Source organism: Spodoptera frugiperda, chromosome 31 (assembly GCF_023101765.2).
Source record: "Spodoptera frugiperda isolate SF20-4 chromosome 31, AGI-APGP_CSIRO_Sfru_2.0, whole genome shotgun sequence".
Classification (NCBI taxonomy): Eukaryota; Metazoa; Arthropoda; class Insecta; order Lepidoptera; family Noctuidae; genus Spodoptera; species Spodoptera frugiperda.
Genome location: NC_064242.1, coordinates 7,825,530 through 7,846,601, shown reverse-complemented (window position 1 = coordinate 7,846,601; position 21,072 = coordinate 7,825,530). Strand labels below are relative to the sequence as shown.

Here is a 21,072-nt window from a genome sequence, read left to right as displayed (position 1 = left end):
CTCCTATAAGAATCACAAAATAGTCAATAATACACTTTTCATCAGAACATGGTAATATTGCGGTTTTTGAGTAACAATAAAACAAATAAATTTTTGATGTAATAAAGTGTATTCAAAACTCATTTGGTTTAACAACTTGAATTAAGAAGACATCTGATTAGGGTTAGGTTTAATCTGGTTAAGGTTTAAGCAAATTGATCACCTAAACACACTGTACTACACTTCATATTATATAAAATAAAATGGTTATAATAAATATACAATAAGTTACTACAATAGGTCACTGCTGCCGATTTCAAATGGCACTGATACTGACTAATTAGACAAGTAGTGTAAGCAGATGATAATTAAAAAATTGTGAGAATCAGTTATGCTTGGCAGTGGAATATCAAAAAACTGTTATTAAAATCTCTTGCATTACCTTAAATATACCAAACTTAATAAAATATCTATTTAACATTAACTCCTTTTAATGTTGGTGCTACTACTGCTCCCTTTCCAGGGACAACTAGAGGGGCTCCTTTATAGCATGCAACTTTGTCATCATTTGTTAAGAGGTCAGGAGCACAGGTTTCAAATATTTTTTTCTTAGGATTAAGTACAGCTTCTGGCTCTCGAGGGTAACCTTCACACTCTACCAAGTCACCAGGTACAGCTCCCTGTGGTGGGGTGAGAATTTCAACCTTTTCAGGGGATGATGCACACATTACCATTGCTTCTGAAGTAACTCCCCTCATCTGAAAAGAAAAAGTTACAAGATTATGTTCCTCATATTTACATTGTATGTCAATTTATTACAAATATTACTAGTAAGTAGTAAATTTTCTTACCTTTACTGGTTTTAAGTTAGCTAGTATCATAACAATTCTATCACGCATTTCATCTATCGGTACATGATTTACAAGACCAGAGACAACAGTTCGGGGTTTATCCTCCCCACAGTCAATCTTCTCAACATACAATGTGTCGGCATCAGGATGTTTGTTCACATCAATAATTTTTCCAATTCTAAAATCTAACTTCCTGACATCTATGATAGAATCACCAGCAGGCTCTGATTTCTCTTTTGGTTTCTTAACAGCTTCCTTTGCCTTCTTTGTAGCAGCTTGTTTTTCAGATTTAACTGGTGCATCTTCTGTCTTAACATTTTCAACAGGTGCAACTGATTCTTTGCCTGGTATGGCGTATTGCTTTTTACCATTCAATGTTTCTAATCTTATTAAATTGGATTTAGCAGCTTCTACTTTGGCAGCTAAATCTTTGTTCTCCTCTGTAAGTGCCTGTATTTTTTCCTCAACCTTGATTTTCTTAATTTCATCTAGCTAAAATGAAAAACATATGTTACTTGTTGTTCTCTAATAAGATTTTACGAAAAGTAATTCCAATGTTACAAAAATTAAAGGTTGATGACTTAACCTTTGTCCTTAATTGTGCTAGTTTCTTTTCAGCTATTTCAGCGTTATTTAGAATTCTATTTCCAATGCTTTGAGACATAGTTCTTTTTAATAACGTACACGCAATCATCAAGTTTATTTTTCTAACCTAGATTTTTAGTTAAGGTTAACTTAATCAAAAGGCCGCTCCTCTCTTTTTTTAAGAATGTTATTCATGCATGACCATAGATATGAGTCTTTCAGTCGAAAACATTTTTTTTATATAAAAGTTAACTATAAATAAACATTACTGAATAAACAATATATTATTCAATAATGTTTGTTACACACATCTAGACTCCAAATATCCTGAAAGATATATTTTGGGGATTGTGTACCCATATAAATAGATAGCATTGCCCGTTCCTCCTCAGTTTTTCAGTGTTACCTGTAATCAACCTTACCAACTCTTGAAGTATTTGCCTTGCTAACAACTATAATGTCTCTAATATAGATCTCCTAATTTAATTTATAAGATATACGAGCTTTAAATATTACCATGAGTTCGATAGGATCGATTTCTTTACCTGAAAAAAAAAAGCATTTAAACATGTCTTCCTTTAAAAACAGCCAAAAACAAATGTTTACCCCATTTTGGGGGACAACGACCCAAGCTGGCCTCACTGTTGGACACTTCCTGACTGACTGACTGACTGATCGATGATTGATGTGATGACGATTACAGTAAAGCTGTTTTATTTTTGACAGCTCTACAAGCAGTACAGTGACAGACGTATTTTTTTTATGCAGGAGAGGGTATTAGATCATTCAGATATTGAGAACTGAATCAGATGTAAAAAGAACTCAATCAGCGACAGTGAGATTAGAATCAAGACCATTTTATTATAGCAATATAATGCTACAATAGTAGTAGTTTAGTACAGTAGTTTATTATAATAAACCTAGAAATAGCCCTATAATAAAAGACAAGAAAAAATGACTAAAAAAAGAAAACCTAGGTAAGGCACTTTAAAATATGCATGTAAATACGCAATATCAGATAAGGATCCATAATATCAAGATAACTGAGTTAATTTGTTTAACTTGGCGTTTAAAAACGCAAGTATGTAACAATGCAAGTAAGTTGTAGGCGTAAAATTACGCCTACAACCACAATACTTGAAATCTACAATAGTGCCGGCGCCGTACTGAGTACTTAATTATTGAACTGTTATTTAATCACTATTTAGTAACACTACACAGTATAAAACACAGTCGCTTTCGGCTGTCAGTGTGTTTTATGCTTTAGATCTTATAAAGTACGTGACAGATTTTGTTAGATTCTTATAAATTTATAATAGATAGAGTGATGAAGGTGATGGTTAATATGTATATAACTTCGAATTTAACGCGTGTAAAGCCGCTAGCAAAAGCTAGTATTTACATAACGTTATAATATTTACAGCATTTTCTTTCTTAACTAAGTTCTTCTTTATTGTTGTCATTTTAGCCTCACTGGCAATAAAACTATGTAAAAACAAAATAAACTTGTTGTGTGAGGGTACCTACTTTTTTCTAAGTAATTTTGTATTGTTTGGGATGTACTGATAGTACTGTTGCAAAATTATTTTATGAAATTAATTGTTTATTTATGAGTTTTATCAGGAAATATTATTTTTTACAAAAATAAATATTTTTGACCTTTAAAAATATTTAAAAAAATTTAATTTACATGTTGCCAGATAGCAAGTTGCCATTCCGTCTGTCGACTAAATAAAAAAAAACAAAAAAAGAACAAAGATGGCCGTTGGAAGCGCGTCATAAATACGCACTGACGTTGTTTATATTTTGTGCAAATAAATCTAATTTAATAATTATAATATTGTGATTTGGCGTAAGTGTGGATTATAATGTAAAGTGGTTGTTTTGTGCACTAAGAGTTGGAATAATATAATGTATTAAAATCTACATACGGGACGATGTCAAACAACACTGTCGGCTCATCCGGGCCAGCTCCCGGCAAAATACGTGGACCTGGAAGACCTCCAAAACGTACATGCACTTGGTGTGCTGAAAGTAAAACACCATTAAAATATGTCCTGCCGACCGAAAACGGAAAAAAAGAATTTTGTTCAGAAACGTGTTTGTCTGAATTTAGACAGGCATACAGCAAAGGCGCCTGTCTTCATTGTGATAATGTTATTCGTGGTAATGCACCTTCAAGTAGCAAGAATTTTTGTTCTACATATTGTTTAAACAAGTATCAAAAGAAAAACGAGAAACGTACTTCATCACCACAATCGGGTAATGGGGCTAATGGAACAGAAAATCATGCGAATAATAATTCTACAGGTTCTTTTTATGACATTTATCAGGCGTTTGATTGGAATGAATACATGAAAGATACTAATAGTGTAGCAGCCTCTCAAGAATGTTTTAAACAGGCTCCAATGCCCCCTGTAAACGACTTCAAAGTTGGAATGAAATTAGAAGCACTAGACCCACGTAATTTGACATCAACATGTATTGCGACCGTTGTTGGAGTGTTAGGCCCTCGATTGAGGCTGAGGCTTGATGGCAGTGACAATAAGAATGATTTTTGGCGTCTTGTTGATGCAGGTGACATTCACCCCATTGGTCACTGTGAAAGAAATGATGGCATGTTGCAGCCACCATTAGGGTTTCGGATGAATGCTAGCAGTTGGCCCATGTTTTTACTCAAAACTTTAAATGGTGCTGAAATGGCTCCAGCTAAAGTTTTTCAACCTGAGCCTCCAACACCTAAGTCAAATGTGTTTGTTGTTGGACAAAAATTAGAGGCAGTAGATAAGAAAAATCCACAACTCATTTGTTGTGCCACGGTTGGGGCAGTGAAAAATGATCAGATACATGTAACATTTGATGGGTGGAGAGGTGCATTTGATTACTGGTGCAGGTATGATTCAAGAGACATATTTCCAGTTGGTTGGTGTGCTAGGGCTGGACATCCTTTACAACCTCCTGGACAGAAAAGTGCTACCACTCCATCAAGGTAATTCATCTTGTCTTATTTTTTATAGATGATGTATACATGACACACCAATAATAACAACTTGAACATAATTCTATATCCATTAGTACAAGTTTGCGCTCATTCTGATTGGCCAGTGTGAATAAGCCAACCCATCAGAATGCCAAAAGCGCTTTCGTTAAATAATTAAGAAATAATTATGCTTCCTTACCAATTTTATAAATGGATAATGAATAATGTATATATATATGATTTTATAATGGATGATGTATATATATATATATAAATGGATTTTTTTCTTACATATCTCATCTATAATAATGAATATAATTTAAAAAACAACTATTAAGGATGAATTCTTAGTTTGGTGCTGAAGGCATGTTTTTGGTTTTTAATGTGGTGGTCATATGGTTAATAATGAAAAAAAAATGCTTAGGGCTGCAATTCAACGGAACACCATGGTGGCGCAACCAGTCATGAGCTGTCATGGTGTCCCTGTGAATATTATAGCCCCAAAAGTGTTATCTAGTTTGTGTCTTAAGATCAATTAATTATGCTTCAGTTGAAGAAGAGAGAGTCACTGTAAGAGCAGTTTGATTTCTTATTTGAAATCTTTTTAATTTTGATATTTATTATTTATTTCGATAAACTTTCTTTAACTGTTTGATAATGAAGAATGTTAACGTTTTTAGACATGTGTGTAACTAAGAAGCACTCGATGTAATGAATTAATTTGTATTGATTTTATATTAATTTATTGTACTGTGATGTCATAGTTTTATGTCATTATTTTTTAATACTTATAACTAAGTAGTAGGTTATCACTAAATAATGTTTTAAAGCTATTTAAATATAAGAATGTGAAGTTATTTTTTTAATATTAACATTCTCCATTACAAAAGTAAAAGAAAATGTTGTGGTCAGCACTACACTACACACCAGCATTCAGCTGGTGTATGCAAAACAGTGACTTTTAAATCATTTTAATAAAAATGATTATGATTATTATGATACAATAGTAACAGCAGTTAGTGATTAATTGGTTATTTATAAAATAAATGTATGGATATATGAATTTATTGTAATGAGATGTTTTTTTCGGGTTTTATTTTACAATTCAGTAAATACTAGGTTTTACCAACATAGAACAACTAAAAGCAACATTCACCAATGTTGGTTTTAGGAATAACACAATGATTACTTAATCACTTCTAAACTTCCTTCATCTGTCATGACATTGTGACCTACACCTACTATGTTGGGTTGACCTATATTGTGCAAATCCTAAGGTTTACCATAGCAGTCCGCTCTGCTATTGCCAAAGAAATTGTCTTTGGTTATGTGATTAGTCATCACAAATGTTGTTAACTAGCAGTAAGTGCATTGATACCTCTGAGTTTGTTTCGGCATTTCTTCTCAGAGTAGTCGGATAGGAAATGCTGGTCTCATCTAGCTATTTGAAATATTGACGTGTAAAAGTGTTATTTTATAATCTATTTACAGAAATAAATATCATTTATCATTTGATATATATTTTTCTAATAGATTTGATAAACATTACAGATTTAAGCTAAGGCCTAGTGGTATGCCTAATCCAGCTTTACCAGAAGGTGGATCTACAGGAGCTGGGAACTCGAACACTTCTGTAACACCAACACCAGTAGCCACAGTGTGCCTCCGTATCCGCAGCAGTTGTACCGGTGGTAGCAGCTCTTTACCAACATCTGTATTAGGGACTGGCCCATCAGGAGCTGCTGAAGCTTTGGTCAAAGAATTGCTCAGTGTCCATCCTGACCCTCAAAGGTTGACGCGGGCAATACTAACAGCATCTAGTAGTTATTCTAATATAACAAATGTACAGGTAATTTATCAAGTCTTATATTTTATTTAATGGACTTTTACCAACATTTTGTATTTGAAGTATGTTTTGGGTTTTGTCTGAATAATTTGTTAAAGGTTTTTTTATTTATTTAAAAATATTAACATATTTCAGGTTTCATCAGGAAATAAAAACTATTCAGTGAAAGTCCCGACAGAGCTCACATTAGATGAACTTAAGAATTGGTTGAAAGCTGTTACTAGTGGAGTTGGTAGCTGTATTGGAATGATAGAGATAGACACTGGTGAGGCTGCTGGTCGGCCTTGCACTCTTTGTGGAGAATCTACATCTAATAATAATGTCACATCTGGTGTAAAGAGGCCTAATAATGTGAGTATTCAGGTTTATTCATGTCAAAACATTATTACAAGACATTACAATTGGGTACTATCCTCGGTCAAAAAGAAATTATTACAACTTTTCAATACAATAAAATATTAAAAAATAATCACACTCTCATTCATAAATTTGATGAACTATTTAATTTTCGATTTTTTCTAGCTATATTTCTAAAAATAAGTCTGCTATTTGACGTCAAAAACTTATGACGTCATAACGCACTATTTCATACAAAGTTCATAGAAAATATAGTTTTTGACGTTTCGAAAAAAGTATTGAATTTGACTAGTAGGAAAGTAGCCTATTTTAGGGGGAAGATAGAGCTATAGCTAAACTAGCATAAAATGGTAGAACTGTATGTACAACATATCTAGCTGATACATTGACAGAGGACACACAATTTATTCAATTATGTAACATGGAAAAACTTTGGGCATAGTTCTAGATTTTATATCCAGCTATCCATAAAGAATTAATGGTACTCAGTATTCGTGATTTTCTCTAATTTATTATTTCAATTGTCTGTATATGTCCATGGCTGGATATTCATTCAGTAATATGTATAGTGTGCTACTCCAGCTTGGTCATACCACATTCAGTGACTTATATGCCTTCTTTTCTTTATAGGAGGAGAGTCCAGCAAACAGTGTGAATGGGTCGGGTGAGTGCTCGAGTGGCAAGTTGGCACGCGTGTCTCCAGAGCGACCCGAGCCAGCTTCCTCTACGACAGGGGCGCCACCTCCGCCCTCGCCTGCCGCGCCGCCCGCGGACTGGTCCGTCGAAGACGTCATCGGGTTTATCGCAGCCGCCGACCCTGCCCTTGCCGCTCATGCCGACTTATTTAGGAAACACGTGAGTGTCAACCATCTTAATTGTTTTTTTTACTTAACCATCTGCTTTCTATTATTTTTATTAAGAAGTGTGTTACCCAATCTACATCAAAAATGCGGAAGTCCTTCAATTTTCAAAGTTAAGCGAACTAAGTCATTGCCCTAAATGCGTAGTCTATACAGGGTGTCCCTGAAATCGACGTCCAACAGGCACCAGATGATCGGCAAGGTTCCAAATATGATCAGAAAAATATAAAAAAAATCTAAGTCCTACAGTAATTTAAATTATATATATATTACTCGAGATGCACAACACCAGTTCGTCTAGCGATAATATTGCCGACGAATGCTGCAAACGAAATCACGGGTAAACAGACAATGTTGTTTGACAAGAGATCCTCGCTGATTTTCAACATGATGATGACAAATAGCGTGCAAAGTGCTGTCTAGTGCATACGAGGTTATAACGTATGATTTGAGTACACTAGAAGAAATATTAGTAAGTACAAATAAATTCATCGAAACGGAGTTTCGTTGAAAAATCTTTTTTTGTGTCGAATTTAAGAAATAATGTGCAAAGTGCTATACCATTTTATAATCCTTATTAAATGCGCCAACTTTGGTGAAATTTGCCACTACTAGCGCCATACATAATTTATTCAGTACAGTCACTTAAAGTAAGGTGAAAATTTTATTCAGAGTATTTGGTTCCTCTAAAACTAACAATGTTTTCCAATCTAAAGCAGTAGGCTAAGAATTTATGATTCCATATTACTGGAGCACTATTCAGGATAATGTAAGGAAGACTGCAGACGAAAAAATAAAGATTTGTAGCAACAAGAGTCAAAAGACTGGCACAGGGTGTACTTTTTCGTGGATAACACATAAGTCACTGTAATTTAAAAACTGTAGGACATAGATTTTTTTAAATATTTTTTGATCACAGTTAGAGCCTTGCCGATCATCACAGGCACCACCTGTTGGACGTCGACTTCAGGGACACCCTGTATAGTAAGACGTCGAGGGTTATAAATTAATAATTTACTGATTAAATTTTTTGGATTGTTACAGGAAATAGATGGAAAAGCCCTACTGTTGCTAAACTCGGATATGATGATGAAATATATGGGTTTAAAGTTAGGTCCTGCATTAAAAATTTGCAATCTTGTATCCAAAATAAAAAATCGCCGGCATTATAGTACCTAAGTGTGTACTCTATTGTGTACTAGGTATTCAATATTATAACAATAATTCACTCCTAGAGTTAGAAACTATAAGTTTCTTAGTTTTTTTTTATTAATAAGCTTTTTTTGAAGTATAACAAGACAAGTAATAATCTTTGACTTTTCAATACTGGAATCTGCTTTATTTTTTTGAATCTCACCAACAATACATAAAGTTGTTTTTAAACCTTATGATTCATGAAGTTTCAATTTATGTTTTTGTTTTTATTTGTTTTCTTAATCAAAGTTATGATCGAAAGCAATCTGTAAGTACCTTTATATGTGTAATTCTAACGATATTTCGAATCTATAATCCATTTCTGACGCCCACCGGACATATGCTAACGTCCGGTTGTAATCTTAAACTGGTAATATTCGTAAAACATTAGCGTATGGAAAGGATATGCCTACCTCCACATAATATTTAAAGCATACATATAGATACACATTCAGAAATTTAACTTAATAAATTGTTAATTAAACCGATATTTAGAACTCTGAGTTCCTGTTACAATTACTTATTTGTAGCAGATAAGTTATATGTATAGATATGACTGATCTACAGATTAAAGATAATTACGACAATCAGAAAATTATAATTATATTATTGACAAAGAATATGGTCAATCGTCAAAATGTTATATATTGAAGATTTTATCTGCAAATTAAGGTTTTGAGATGAGACTTCAGAGCAAAATTCAGTATTAAGCGTGAATAAGTACCTTATAATAACCATAAATTGATGAGTATTTATTAAAATAAAAGTAGAAACATTTCATATTTATCAAAAAAAATATGGCAATAAAATATTAATTTCTACATTAATATTACATATTCCAACTGAAGAATTTGCTCTGAAATGCCATTTCAATTAATCACAAGACTTCTGTATTGCGTGCGGATTAAAAATGCTTCTTAGCCACTCTAACGTCCGGCCCGCGCGACCGTTTATCTCTCTAACGTGCGACTCGCAAGTTCGTCGTAACAAAAAACCTATATAGCTACTGAACCGTAACGCCTAGAATAAAGAAAAGAATACCAAAAAAAAGATAGAAAAATACTCTACAATCTTAAGGATTTTTTTAAATCTTTAGTTAATCTTTAAAATACAATAAAACGGGTTAAACATGAAACACAGAAAAAAAAACAGAATTATTTCTACCTTTTTAGAATATACGGCACAACTATTGCATATTTTATCAATAAAATATTTTTACAACAAACTAGACTCATTACCCTTTCTTTTGATGTATATATGATTATATTCGGTTAACTCTAAATATTGTAATTAAATCGAAAGAAAACACTACTCGTAATTTTACACATCAAAAAACCTGAGGAACACATTGACATTATTATGGAATCTTCAATGAATTTAGTATATTTCTCTTTGAAAAATGTATTATTTTGCTTATTACGAAATGTATTTCGATATTTTATATACTATTGTAATGCAAAGTATGTAAAATATGTATAAACAAAACTAAAAGTGGCTAACACCATACGACCGGCCATTTTTTTCGAAACAATCGTTTGAAGTTAAAATTAGACTAGATTTATCAGCTAAAACTGTGATATTTATACATCATCGTAAAGCACAAATCTTCTAGTTTATTTTGATGTATAACACTTCCAAGATAAATTAAACAAAACTGTAGTATTTACGACATAATTGTTGGAACTCACAAAAACACTTCAAAAACGAGTCAACTAACTTTAAAAATTTATATTTTGTTTGTCAAAGCATATTACAACGCCATGTCTTATTTTTTCGTCGAACAATTTATTCAGCTGTATAGATAATCAGTCAAAACTCACCAAACAAGACCGTATTTTAAACTAGAGGGAGTTAAACAGAACTAGTCGCTTTGGAAACTATAGTATCCATGGACGTATGACGCTCCTTTTTTTTTGGATACCGTGCTATCCATGGACGTTAGAGTGGTTAGAGAGCTTTTTTTTAGTTATATTTTATGAATATGAATTCGATACCTAACTAACTAATAAGTAAATACCTAGATATGAATGCAGTATTTTTTCTACCAATAACATATCTTGAATGAATCTAGCGAAAGTGGGGACAACACTCCTTACACATTTCCTGGACTCCAATATAACGAATATACCCGTATTCAATACAGAAGTACTTATAATAAGTAGTAGAAATTTGAAGAGTTGTTGAAAATATAGTATAAATATAAAATATCTGTTATTCTCCAGAATTTCTCTTATAACTAACTAACTAACTTAAATTCACGAAAATGTCTCTCATGGCAATTATACAGTTCAGTCTCTCAGTCTCTTGCAGGGCACCTCTTGTCGTATTATAACTATTGTAGTAGAATTGGAGGTAGAAAATAACCTCTATGCGCTGGTATTTTTCTATCTTCCATATTTTAAGTATTATGAGACCATTTTCTCATGTTGCGAGGGTAGACTGTTAATATTTTTGTCGCATAATTGTGTTACAGGGATGGGAGGATTGTCTGAACGTTATCAAAATTTGCAATAATAAAATCCTTAAGTTATTTAGTAGCTTGTTTTTAATAAGACCATTGTTAATAATATAATACTAAGGTATCAACTATAAACCACAGTCTCCACTCTTGACATTTCTCCAAGTGAGTTTTCTTTGTAATATTAGTTTAGTCATGTAAATAACTATATCAATGAGTAAAATTGCATTTAATGTAGTAAGAGCTCATCCAGCATCTTGCGTATTATTCCATAAATTCATATATCAGGCTGTACTATTTAGGTTTTAATTTAATTGTACATAAATATTGGCTAGTCATGCGATCAACATGTTGCCTAAACGCTATAAGTACATAAATTAGTATGGAACTCAAATTCGAAACCATGTACAGAAATTTTATTGTAGATTAGGGTCTTAGTGCCTTTCAGTAAATAACTAGGTGTACTTAAATTGTCCCAATAATTATGTCCTCATTTAGGTAAATTAGCGCTCTATGACACCAACAGAAGCTGTGATTTTATAAGGCGAATTGACTACACAATGTCCATAAAATCGTCTTTCACTATATTTGTCAATATTTTTCATCAACCTTTTTAATCAACCTGTATGAACATGTTTATTGAACATTCTTTTCAATTGTACTTTTATTGTTTGTTCCTTAAAAGATTATTAATATAAAAAATAACTGTAATTGTAACATTGAAGACATATTTTATTTATAAAGCTATGATCGTATTTAATTTACGCATTTTCATGCATTATTGTGTTGAAACATTTCATCATGTGATATTTCAATGTTATCTGTTAAAAAAATAATATTAAAAGATTGATATGTTGCTATGATAATTACGTGATGTATATTTAAGTTTTCACATGACATGAAGTAAATAAGTGAAGTAGTTATATAATTTTCCTATTTTGTTGATGTAAATATTTTGGTATAGATAATTTTATTTTAAGAGGGAGTGATCCATTGGCTTTGGTCTATTACATACTATTGAAAAACAAATCTTAATTATTTCACTTTAATTTATAGAACATTAGATATCGTTATCCTTGTAAGTAGAGTTGTTTATAGATTAATTTATCTAGTTGCGATTACCTATTTAATATTGTTTCGTCGCGTAACTTTATTTGCTCAACAGCAAAGTATGTATCTCGGTTCGAATCCTATTAAAAATCATAAGGCTTTATATTCGATTGAAGTTTTAAATAATCTAAAATAATATATGATACGTCTATTTCAAACTGTTTCACATAGTTCCGACAAATGTTGCGAGTAGAGCACGTATTTTTAGATCTTTCGCTTTAAATTGTCAAGATATTTAAGCTTTTTAAGTACATAATATATCGAAACTGAATAAGTTATGTCGATACAGTGAATACTTATATCCAATTCCTTATTTTTTTTTATCAATACATACATGAAGAAGGAGAGGGCATTGGAAAAAATAAACAGTTAGCAATGCTGTGCATCATAATAATGTTCTGTTAGGCTGATTTTAGTCTCACGCGTCTCACGCCGCTTGCACGCGCACCTACAGCCATTGCTAATGGCGGAGATCCTCTGCTATATCTCGAACTCAGAACATGTAATAACAAGAGATGGATCTTAGAACACCAGTTTCAGATGGTATCCTAAATAATTTAAGTCAACCTCACAAAAAAAAAACAAAGCTACAAAGCTAAACAAACTTTATAACCCTATAATACACATATAAAAGAAAGACCATTTTTGTTTACAACTGAGTTAGTTTTGTTGATTCATGTTGTTATATGTATTGATATGTTTTTGGACGTTGGCTACGCGTACAGCCGATTAGAAATTCCTTACAAAAATTAATTTGTTCAAAGTTTCCCAAGACTGATCTTCCCATCAGCGCTCGCTGACAGTGCGCGTGCCGTCGCTCGGCGTGGAGTCCCACGCCAAAGCAGCCTTAGAACACATAGTATCAACTTTTTGACCGCCACAGCCAAGTTAGAAACGACAAACAAGAATGTGTCTAGTATGCCATGTATCTTATGGTAACAAAAGCTCATAATTTCGTACCTACTCTTTATTTCTTTGACATGGCAGTCAAAAAGTAAAAACAAGAAAAAATATTTGTCGCAAACAATTACATAAGTAATATATTATTTTAATTTAATTGCCCTAGAAATTTAATATTGTGTAAATAGGTGAATATTTGAACAGTTGTGTATAAATTAAATAAAATCGCAAAAGTGAAATCTGGTTTTCTAACATTCTTTCCTAACAATAGTTTTTTAATTACTAAATGCTCGATAGATGAAAACTCGTGTCACAGGTGGCTCATGAAGTTGCTGGAGTTGTATAAAATAGATACCTACAACCCTACGCGCTGTCTTATAGTCATGAATAACGCAGTAAGATATGGTGCTTTATTATCCAGGATATAGAAAATTCCATAGCAGTGAAGAACCTGTAAGGATAGTAAGAGGAATATTTCGTGGTGACAGTTTGAGCCCACTATGGTTCTGTTTGGCCTTGAATACTCTCAGTACATACAGTGCCTTAGTTTTTTGCGGATCCCATCGGCGGCGGCATCGGCGCCCTCCAGAATTTGTCGCCCTGGGCCATCGGCTCATCATGCCCCCCCTAACGCCGGTATTGAGTACATAACTGGGGCTTTTAGGCAGAGCTTATCCTTTAGGTATGACTTCAAATTGTTCAAGTTCATCAACAATTTAGTGCTTCCATCAGAATGGAGTTTGGAGTAGACAAGGGTAATGCGTGTAAAGCGAGGAGGGATTGCGGAATCTGAGGGTCTAAAACTCTCAGATTTCAAATAACTGCAATCAATGACTCTTGCAAATTATTCATACAAGTACCTGGGTATGTCAGAAGGATTAGGCATCATTAGATCGGACACGAACTTCTGATCAGGCGGCGAGCTACCCTTTATCACCGTCTGCAGACCCACATATCGTGGCTGACGCCGTTTCATCATCACCATCATCAGCCTGTTTTCGGGATCAGGGATTAGGGATTTTTTATGTGGCACACGCCCACGCCCACACCCTCAATACCCATACCTATATCCGATTCCCCTCTCATCTGTGCTTATAATAAGCACAGATGAGAGGGACTCCTTGCACAAAATACAAAAATATAGGCCAGTAATGACAGATAATATTATTTCGATACATTAATAACAGAAAAATATATATTTTAAATGACGGAAATAGTCAGTTTCAATTTGAAATGTTTATTTTATCAAATTTGTATCAGTATATTTGGCAAGTATCTATATTAAACTAATATTCTTTTAAAATATCGTTAGTTAACTAATGTAAATACCTACCAAATATTTCAGGGGTAGCAGCAAAAAGCAGTCAGATTTGATTCTAGACATCACTGGATCATTTGGCAGATATCAGTTATGGCTTTTTATTCTAGTATGTTTAACAAAGATACCCGTTGCTTTTCATCAACTTGCCATTATATTTCTTGCTCCTCCTACTCAATTTGTTTGCAAATCTACTGGAATATTAAATGGTTGTCCGTGTGATGACCCAATTTTTGATACAAGAATATTTACTCGGACAATAATCACGGAATTTAAATTAATTTGTCATAAGAAATGGTTAACCAGTTTCTCACAGTTAGCTTTTCAAGCAGGCACGCTTGTTGGAAGCATCATTTTTGGAGAGTTGGCCGACAAGTAAGATATTTTTTTTATATCTTGACAAAATATTATAATAATTTTGATGGTGTGTAATGGGCAGACTACGTGCCTACTCAAGTGGCGACCACGAACTGCGAGAGGTAGAATAGATCTTGGGCGTAATCAGAGTCGTGGGGGATTGTTTAATAAAAATGGGGACGCCTTTGTTGAGCAGTGAAAGTATTCTCGCTGAAAATAATAATTATGGTGTTGGTGTGCCGTTTTACCTATACACTTCACTTTTCCTTCATAGGACTGTTTAAAGAGGTTTTGTTTAGAAAGCTATATCAGTCGAAGAAAGACAACCTACTGATAAAATTCACTTATAAACAGTAACTTATTATTGGTGACCTAAGCGATTAAGAGTACAGTGGTAATCGCATATTTTCCCGCATAACACTCGATGGATGGCATTGTTATTCCTGTTGGTCCTAGTATCAAGAATCTCGGTCAGTAAACTGGCAGGTTCAGGTCTCCAGCCAACAGCCAACGGGTAACCGACCATGTCCTCACTGCATCGCCTAATTTTTGGTTGGCTAATAAGAATGCCTAAGGCATTAGCCCACCTTTGTACAGTAATGTGGCAAAAAATTTAATAAATAATACCTAACAAATAAAATCTTGTTTCAGATTCGGTAGAAGGATTCCCTTAATAGGGGCTTGTATTCTCCAATTTGTATGTGCACTTACTGCAGCTTATGTACATACTTTTGAACTGTTCACTATATTTAGATTTGGGATCGGCATATCGGTAGGCGGAACCATGGTTATTAGTTTTGTAATTTTAATGGAATTTATTGGACCAGGACATAGAGAGATCTTCTCAGCCCTTTATCAAGCAGCTTTCAACTTAAGTAGCATGGCACTGCCATTGGTTGCGTATTACAATAGAGATTATAAGCGATATCAAATGGTCATAACTTTAACGACTCTCCTTTGTCTTATCTATTTTTATTCTTTACCGGAAACACCGAGATGGTTAATAGCGAAGGGAAAAACCGAAAGAGCCATTAAAATTTTGCAACATGTTGCTAAAGTGTAAGTTAAAATGAAGTCTGTACAATGTTTGTATCTACAGAGATTTTCAAAAGCTATCGCAGTCGTATCTGATATTATGGACGCCATTGTCATATACCTCCCGGTATCTTACCAAACCTGCTGTTGCTAACAATTTTTAATTTTTCTTTGTTTTTGATAATGATGATGATAACGTCAATAGGTATTAAAATACTCTTTATGGCATACTTAATACAAATTCTGATATACACCTAATACAGTCGATGTAGCTAGTATTTAGTAGCCGTGTCACGTACTCCTTATTTAACATGTCTTTTTATTACAGAAATAAACGTCCTGTCGAAAACGTGCGTGCAAATGTTGAAGCTTATCAACACGCTGCGTCAAAATCCAAAGTAAATAAAGGCTCCACAGCCGATCTGTTTAAAACGCCTAATCTTCGGACACGCATTTTGGCCATGGCATTCAATTGGTTGACATGCTCGTACTGTTATTATGGGGTAGCGCAATATGTTGGCCAACTAAGCGGTAATATTTTTCTTAATGTGGCTGGCAGTTCTGGATCTGTATTGTGTGGCACTTTACTGTCTATACCTATGATGAAAATGATGGGTAGGAAGACCATATTACTAATTTGTCATTTCATTTGTTCATCTTGCTTAATTATTTTGGCATTTTCAGAAGGTGTGGTATCTCTAGTATGTGCTACTGTTGGAGTTGTAACTAGCTTCATTGTATTTGTTGTTGTTTATTTGGTCTGTTGTGAGTTATTCCCTACTGTAGTCAGAAATTGTGCTGTCGGTTTGTCATCTATGTCGGCTAGGATCGGTTCAATGGTGGCTCCTTTTGTACTAGACTTAAAAGACATTCATCCCTCACTGACTCCGCTCACATTCGCACTGATTCCTTTCTTAGCCTTCTTTATAACGCTACTTTTACCTGAAACTAAAGGGTGTGAACTCACGAATACTTTAGAGGAAGGTGAAAAAGCGTTTACAAAACCAGCAACAAAACTAGTAACAAAACCATCAAAATAAGCAGATGCACTAAAGATTTTCCTCGACAGTCGATCCATTTTCCATTTCTAAATTATAGTCGGTTCTCTTTTTAGGTAAATATAAATGCTAAACTGTCCTTCCCTATTGTTGGGCTTTCCGAGTTATAGATTTTAATTATTAACATGAAAGCCGGGGGTCTATAATAAACAATTAAAGGTTGGAGAGTAGAGTCTTAATCATCCATTAAATAAATATTTTTCTTTAATCAACTATTAGGAAGCATATGCCATTGAGTAGGTATCAAACATCTAGATAACATCGCCGTTAATCTTATATCCAGTATTTTTATACATAATTTTTTTACCTTATTGTTTTGAAAGGAGAAGGGGACTTCTCCATACATTTCTGGGCCCAGGTGTTAACTGAATCAAACTAGCCTTATTTGTAAGAGGATATAATAACAAAGCCTCACTGAAAATTTGATGAAATTTGGCTATCCAGGAATCAAGTTATATGTACCTAATGTAGTAAAGGTGAGGTTATATTATAACATTGCAGTTTTTTTGTGTTTTTTACGAAATACTTTTGAATAGTTTTGGTTGTGTTATGGTTTTAAGCAAGGAGCGTGTGTGACGTGTCGAAGATCTGACACGTTTGGCTTTCCAGTGCCCCGAACAGTCGCTACAGTCGAAGACAAGTTTTTACATTCAATATTCTGCACTTAGGGCCTATGCACACCACGTTTTATAAACGGCCAGCGACGCGCGTTTAGGAAACGCGCGTCGCCGGCCGTTTTTCTCCTACAGTGCAGTCTGTTGTCGTTTGAAACGCGCGGCACCAGCGCGTGTGTATCGATAACACGCGCGTTTGCATCGCTTCCGCATCCTTACACACGCGTCTGTATCGCTACACACGCGTGTCAGGTGTGCAAAGGTCTACAGGCCGCGTCTAACTTGCGTGCGTATCGCGTCTGTATCGCTACAGTCGCGCGTCGACGGCGCGTTTAAAAAACGTGGTGTGCATAGGCCCTTTTTTTATGGGGCCGGTAATCGAGCACACGTATTACCTGATGGTAAGCAATCGCCGCCGCCCATGGACACTAGAAACACCAGAGGCTTTACAAGTGCGCCCTTAGAAGCAATAGGCACTAATCTTTTAAAAACTAAAAAAGGGACAGGAGGATATATAAATAAAACATCAATATTAGTATAAAATATATATTATTCATCTTCAATAATTAGGAGAATATCATCTAAGAATTGTGTAGGGGGTCGGGGTACGTATATTTTCTTGGTATCTTTCCCAACTGAGATACCATATTATACAGGCTGAGATGCACGCCACTGACGAATAACTGATAAAATCGCCACATCTTCCAAGACTCTTTTGCCAATAGAGTTACTGCGACCAGTCGCCATCGTACAATTTACACAGCGATCCATGTCGTCAATATCCGATTGATAGGCTTAAACAGTTGTCCAAAATAGAGAGTCAGGTAATTTAGAGATGCAAGATCCGTCAAAAGTCCTTTATAAAGCCGAGGTCGTGGGGTTTAACAATAAAACATGGAAAATACGTGCGCACTCAGAACGAAACACAACGAACGAGTGTCATCTGTCAATCGGTGACTGACTGATGTCAGACAGAAGTGTTTTAAGAAGTTTAAATCAAAGAGTACGTTATACATAAATGATTAAATAATCATTAATGTTTTATAACTTAATTTAAGTTTTCTCGCTTCCTAGATAGAAACAAGGTACCATATTTTGTGATTTCCTTTAGAAAAATATGACGGTTTTTTTAATATACATTTCAACTAGTGTAAAAGGCCACTTAGTTGGAAGCCAGTTTAAAAGGCAACTTCCAAACTCAGAGGTGGTTTAAATAAAGCGGCACTTTAAAGTCAAATCACTTTTAATGTCTATTTACATAATTGTTAACATTGTTCTTCGAACACGAGACTTACAAACTTACATACAAAACTTGTTACACAAAATGGCGGATAATCGAGAAAAGTTCTAGAATAAAAGATGGCGTGATATAGAGCCGCGGAGGATTTCTCAACACGTCCGTACGCGTCGGTGGTCGGGGCGCTCTCTCTCTCACCGCTCGCAATGGCTGCGCCGGCGCGCGAGGTTGCGGCGGTCGGGAGGAGTGGTCGTTCACGCGCTCTCATTGGGCGTCTCCGTGACGTTGCAACCACAGAGTAATCACACAATAGACTACGTATGTTACTTTTTTAATTCCCGCGCTACACTAGTTAACTGCTGGGCCCAAAAGTCCCCTTCTCCTTTTGTTTGTAACTTGGCATATTTTTTATACAGCCAAGTTGATATATCAATTGTTAATGTTATATAAATAATATATTATTTTATTTTATTAGTCTTTTTCTTATTTTTTAGTTTAGTTTAGTCTAGGTTTGTTGTTATAAAAGGGGAGGTGCCATGTTTTTTTTGGACCTTTGTCTCTTATGAATATAATTAGTACCTGGTTGACCGAGTTTCGCTCCGTAGCGATTTTTGAAAAATAGATGGCGTTAGTCGTCCATTATCAAGAAAATTTATTATTAACTTATTGCCTGTATCTTAGGAACCGAACTTTTCTTGGACTTGGAACCTAAATAAATCGAATTTTGACCCGAAATACCCCTAAACTGTAACTTTCAAGAAAATCGTTGAGGCCGTTTCCGAGATCTTGATTCTATATATATGTTTATATTAATATGTTTAAATTAATATGTATTTTATTATTTTTTATTCAAAATAGCGGTTACCGAAATACATGAACCTGCAAAGTTTCAGCATTTGGCTGTGACATACGGACGGACAGACAGACAGACGTGACGAAGCTATAAGGGTTCCGTATTTTGCCATTTGGCTACGGAACCTTAAAAAGTACTCCGTGTTTCGTGAATTTAGTCACTGTGTCTAAAATAATATTATTATTGTGGAGAAGTGATGAATCAAAATACAGTGATAAGTATGCCAATTGTAATAAAAGCAAAAGATTATGGATTCCTGCAGACTACCATCCTTACCTACGTTTGCCAAACCTGGGGCCTTAGTCTGCTAATACAATTGTGTCAGAATGGTCGATCATTGAGCAGTGCAAGAGGGACTGAGCTATGTAGGTTGTATAGCTCCGTCCCTCTTGTAAGTTTAAGTGTGGGAGAGCCATGCTTCGGCTAGAATGGGCCGGCCTGACCGAAGTGATACCACGGCCTCACTAAAAACCGACGTGAAACAACGCTTGCGTTGTGTTTCATTGTGTGAGTGATGTTACCGGAGGCTCAATTCCCCCCTTCCCAATCTTCCCAATCCCCGATTCCCGAACAACAAAGCCGGCAACGCACTTGTAACGCCTCTGGTGTTTCAAGTGTCCATGGGCGGCGGCGATTGCTTACTATCAGGGGCCTTAGTCTTCTATACAACCTACATAGCTCCGTCCCTCTTGCACTGCTCAGTGATCGACCATTCTGACACAATTGTAATAGCAGACGAAGGCCCCAGGTGATACGTATGCCCGTTTAACAGCGTGTTTCATAAAAAAAAGAGAGGAAGCTGTTCGCTGAGCAGACGATTTAATACAAGTGGCTGGTCTACAATGGATGGAGATCGCAAGGACAGGGATTTTATTTATTTATTAACAATTATTTTTTAGCGGTAACTAAATAGTTTTGACAATGAGCACAATAAAACAATTAGTTACATACTTATAAGTCTAATTTACAGTTGTTTTCAGTCTGTAAACAAATGTAAGGGTTGGTTCATATCCGACGGAACATGCGTCAAGTAATATCTGCCGCGTAACGCCAAAACAGAGAAATGTATAGAAAAACAATTGGCCGTTCACACTCAACGTACCGACGTATCATCGGTCGAGTGTGAACGGTCAAGTCTTTTTCTATATATTTGTCTGTGATGATACGCGCCGCCTGTTCCGTTTAAATGTGAACGGACCGTAAGGCCAGCCGTACACGGACGGCTTCAATCAGTCGGTTATAACTGCTTGAAGCAGTCCGTGTACGGCTGGCCTTAGGGCGGCCGCTCCCCCGGCCGCAAGGGGCGGGGGGAGGGAAGTCGAAGAGCTGTCGACTGCTCTAGAGCAGTCAACGGCTCGAGCAGTCCGTGTATGCCTCGCAACTGCTCGCGAGCGGTCGACGGCACGATGGAATTTTATCGTGCAGTTGACGGCTTGAAGCGGTCGCGACTGCTCGAGCAGTCGTGTGTACGGCAGCGAAT

The 21,072-nt window shown here is 35.2% G+C and overlaps 3 protein-coding genes across 5 annotated transcripts; 2 read left to right on the top strand and 1 right to left on the bottom strand.

The window, feature by feature from the left end:
- Nucleotides 1-90: 90 nt before the first annotated feature.
- Nucleotides 91-1,599, bottom strand: LOC118276250 (aminoacyl tRNA synthase complex-interacting multifunctional protein 1). The gene is made up of 3 exons (XM_035594496.2): nucleotides 1,417-1,599; nucleotides 831-1,322; nucleotides 91-737 (listed from the first exon to the last, which is right to left on the bottom strand). The coding sequence occupies exons 1-3, from the start codon at nucleotides 1,522-1,524 to the stop codon at nucleotides 450-452; spliced, it is 888 nt and encodes a 295-aa protein (XP_035450389.2). The 5' UTR covers nucleotides 1,525-1,599; the 3' UTR covers nucleotides 91-449.
- Nucleotides 1,600-3,142: 1,543 nt separating this feature from the next.
- On the top strand, nucleotides 3,143-13,359 carry LOC118276247 (polycomb protein Scm). Its single transcript, XM_035594491.2, has 5 exons — nucleotides 3,143-4,404; nucleotides 5,947-6,244; nucleotides 6,377-6,592; nucleotides 7,229-7,453; nucleotides 8,503-13,359. Exons 1-5 carry the CDS (start codon nucleotides 3,353-3,355, stop codon nucleotides 8,635-8,637), a joined length of 1,926 nt encoding a protein of 641 aa, XP_035450384.2. The 5' UTR covers nucleotides 3,143-3,352; the 3' UTR covers nucleotides 8,638-13,359.
- A 797-nt stretch (nucleotides 13,360-14,156) lies between these two features.
- LOC118276514 (organic cation transporter-like protein) lies at nucleotides 14,157-19,210 on the top strand. Of its 3 annotated transcripts, none has more exons than XM_035594869.2 (4): nucleotides 14,157-14,388; nucleotides 14,466-14,813; nucleotides 15,447-15,582; nucleotides 16,159-16,288. In XM_035594869.2, exons 1-4 carry the CDS (start codon nucleotides 14,354-14,356, stop codon nucleotides 16,162-16,164), a joined length of 525 nt encoding a protein of 174 aa, XP_035450762.1. In that variant the 5' UTR covers nucleotides 14,157-14,353; the 3' UTR covers nucleotides 16,165-16,288. The 3 variants fall into 3 exon arrangements, with proteins under 3 accessions (XP_035450762.1, XP_035450763.1, XP_035450761.1); XM_035594870.2 differs by having other exon boundaries at nucleotides 14,161-14,388; nucleotides 15,447-15,567; nucleotides 16,159-16,303; XM_035594868.2 differs by having other exon boundaries at nucleotides 14,165-14,388; nucleotides 15,447-15,854; nucleotides 16,159-19,210.
- Nucleotides 19,211-21,072: the final 1,862 nt, after the last annotated feature.

What these genes read in the sequence shown, in the direction of transcription:
- LOC118276250 (XM_035594496.2), bottom strand. Translation starts at nt 1,524, where the DNA reads ATGATTGCGTGTACGTTATTAAAAAGAACTATGTCTCAAAGCATTGGA. An exon ending in TAGCACAATTAAGGACAAAG is followed by an intron (nt 1,323 to 1,416) that starts GTTAAGTCATCA and finishes TTTTCATTTTAG; the next exon opens with CTAGATGAAATTAAGAAAAT. An exon ending in CTAACTTAAAACCAGTAAAG is followed by an intron (nt 738 to 830) that starts GTAAGAAAATTT and finishes TTTTCTTTTCAG; the next exon opens with ATGAGGGGAGTTACTTCAGA.
- LOC118276247 (XM_035594491.2), top strand. Translation starts at nt 3,353, where the DNA reads ATGTCAAACAACACTGTCGGCTCATCCGGGCCAGCTCCCGGCAAAATA. An exon ending in CTAATATAACAAATGTACAG is followed by an intron (nt 6,245 to 6,376) that starts GTAATTTATCAA and finishes AACATATTTCAG; the next exon opens with GTTTCATCAGGAAATAAAAA. An exon ending in CCGACTTATTTAGGAAACAC is followed by an intron (nt 7,454 to 8,502) that starts GTGAGTGTCAAC and finishes GGATTGTTACAG; the next exon opens with GAAATAGATGGAAAAGCCCT.
- LOC118276514 (XM_035594868.2), top strand. Translation starts at nt 14,354, where the DNA reads ATGTTTATTTTATCAAATTTGTATCAGTATATTTG. An exon ending in AATTTGTATCAGTATATTTG is followed by an intron (nt 14,389 to 14,465) that starts GCAAGTATCTAT and finishes CAAATATTTCAG; the next exon opens with GGGTAGCAGCAAAAAGCAGT. An exon ending in TTTGGAGAGTTGGCCGACAA is followed by an intron (nt 14,814 to 15,446) that starts GTAAGATATTTT and finishes ATCTTGTTTCAG; the next exon opens with ATTCGGTAGAAGGATTCCCT.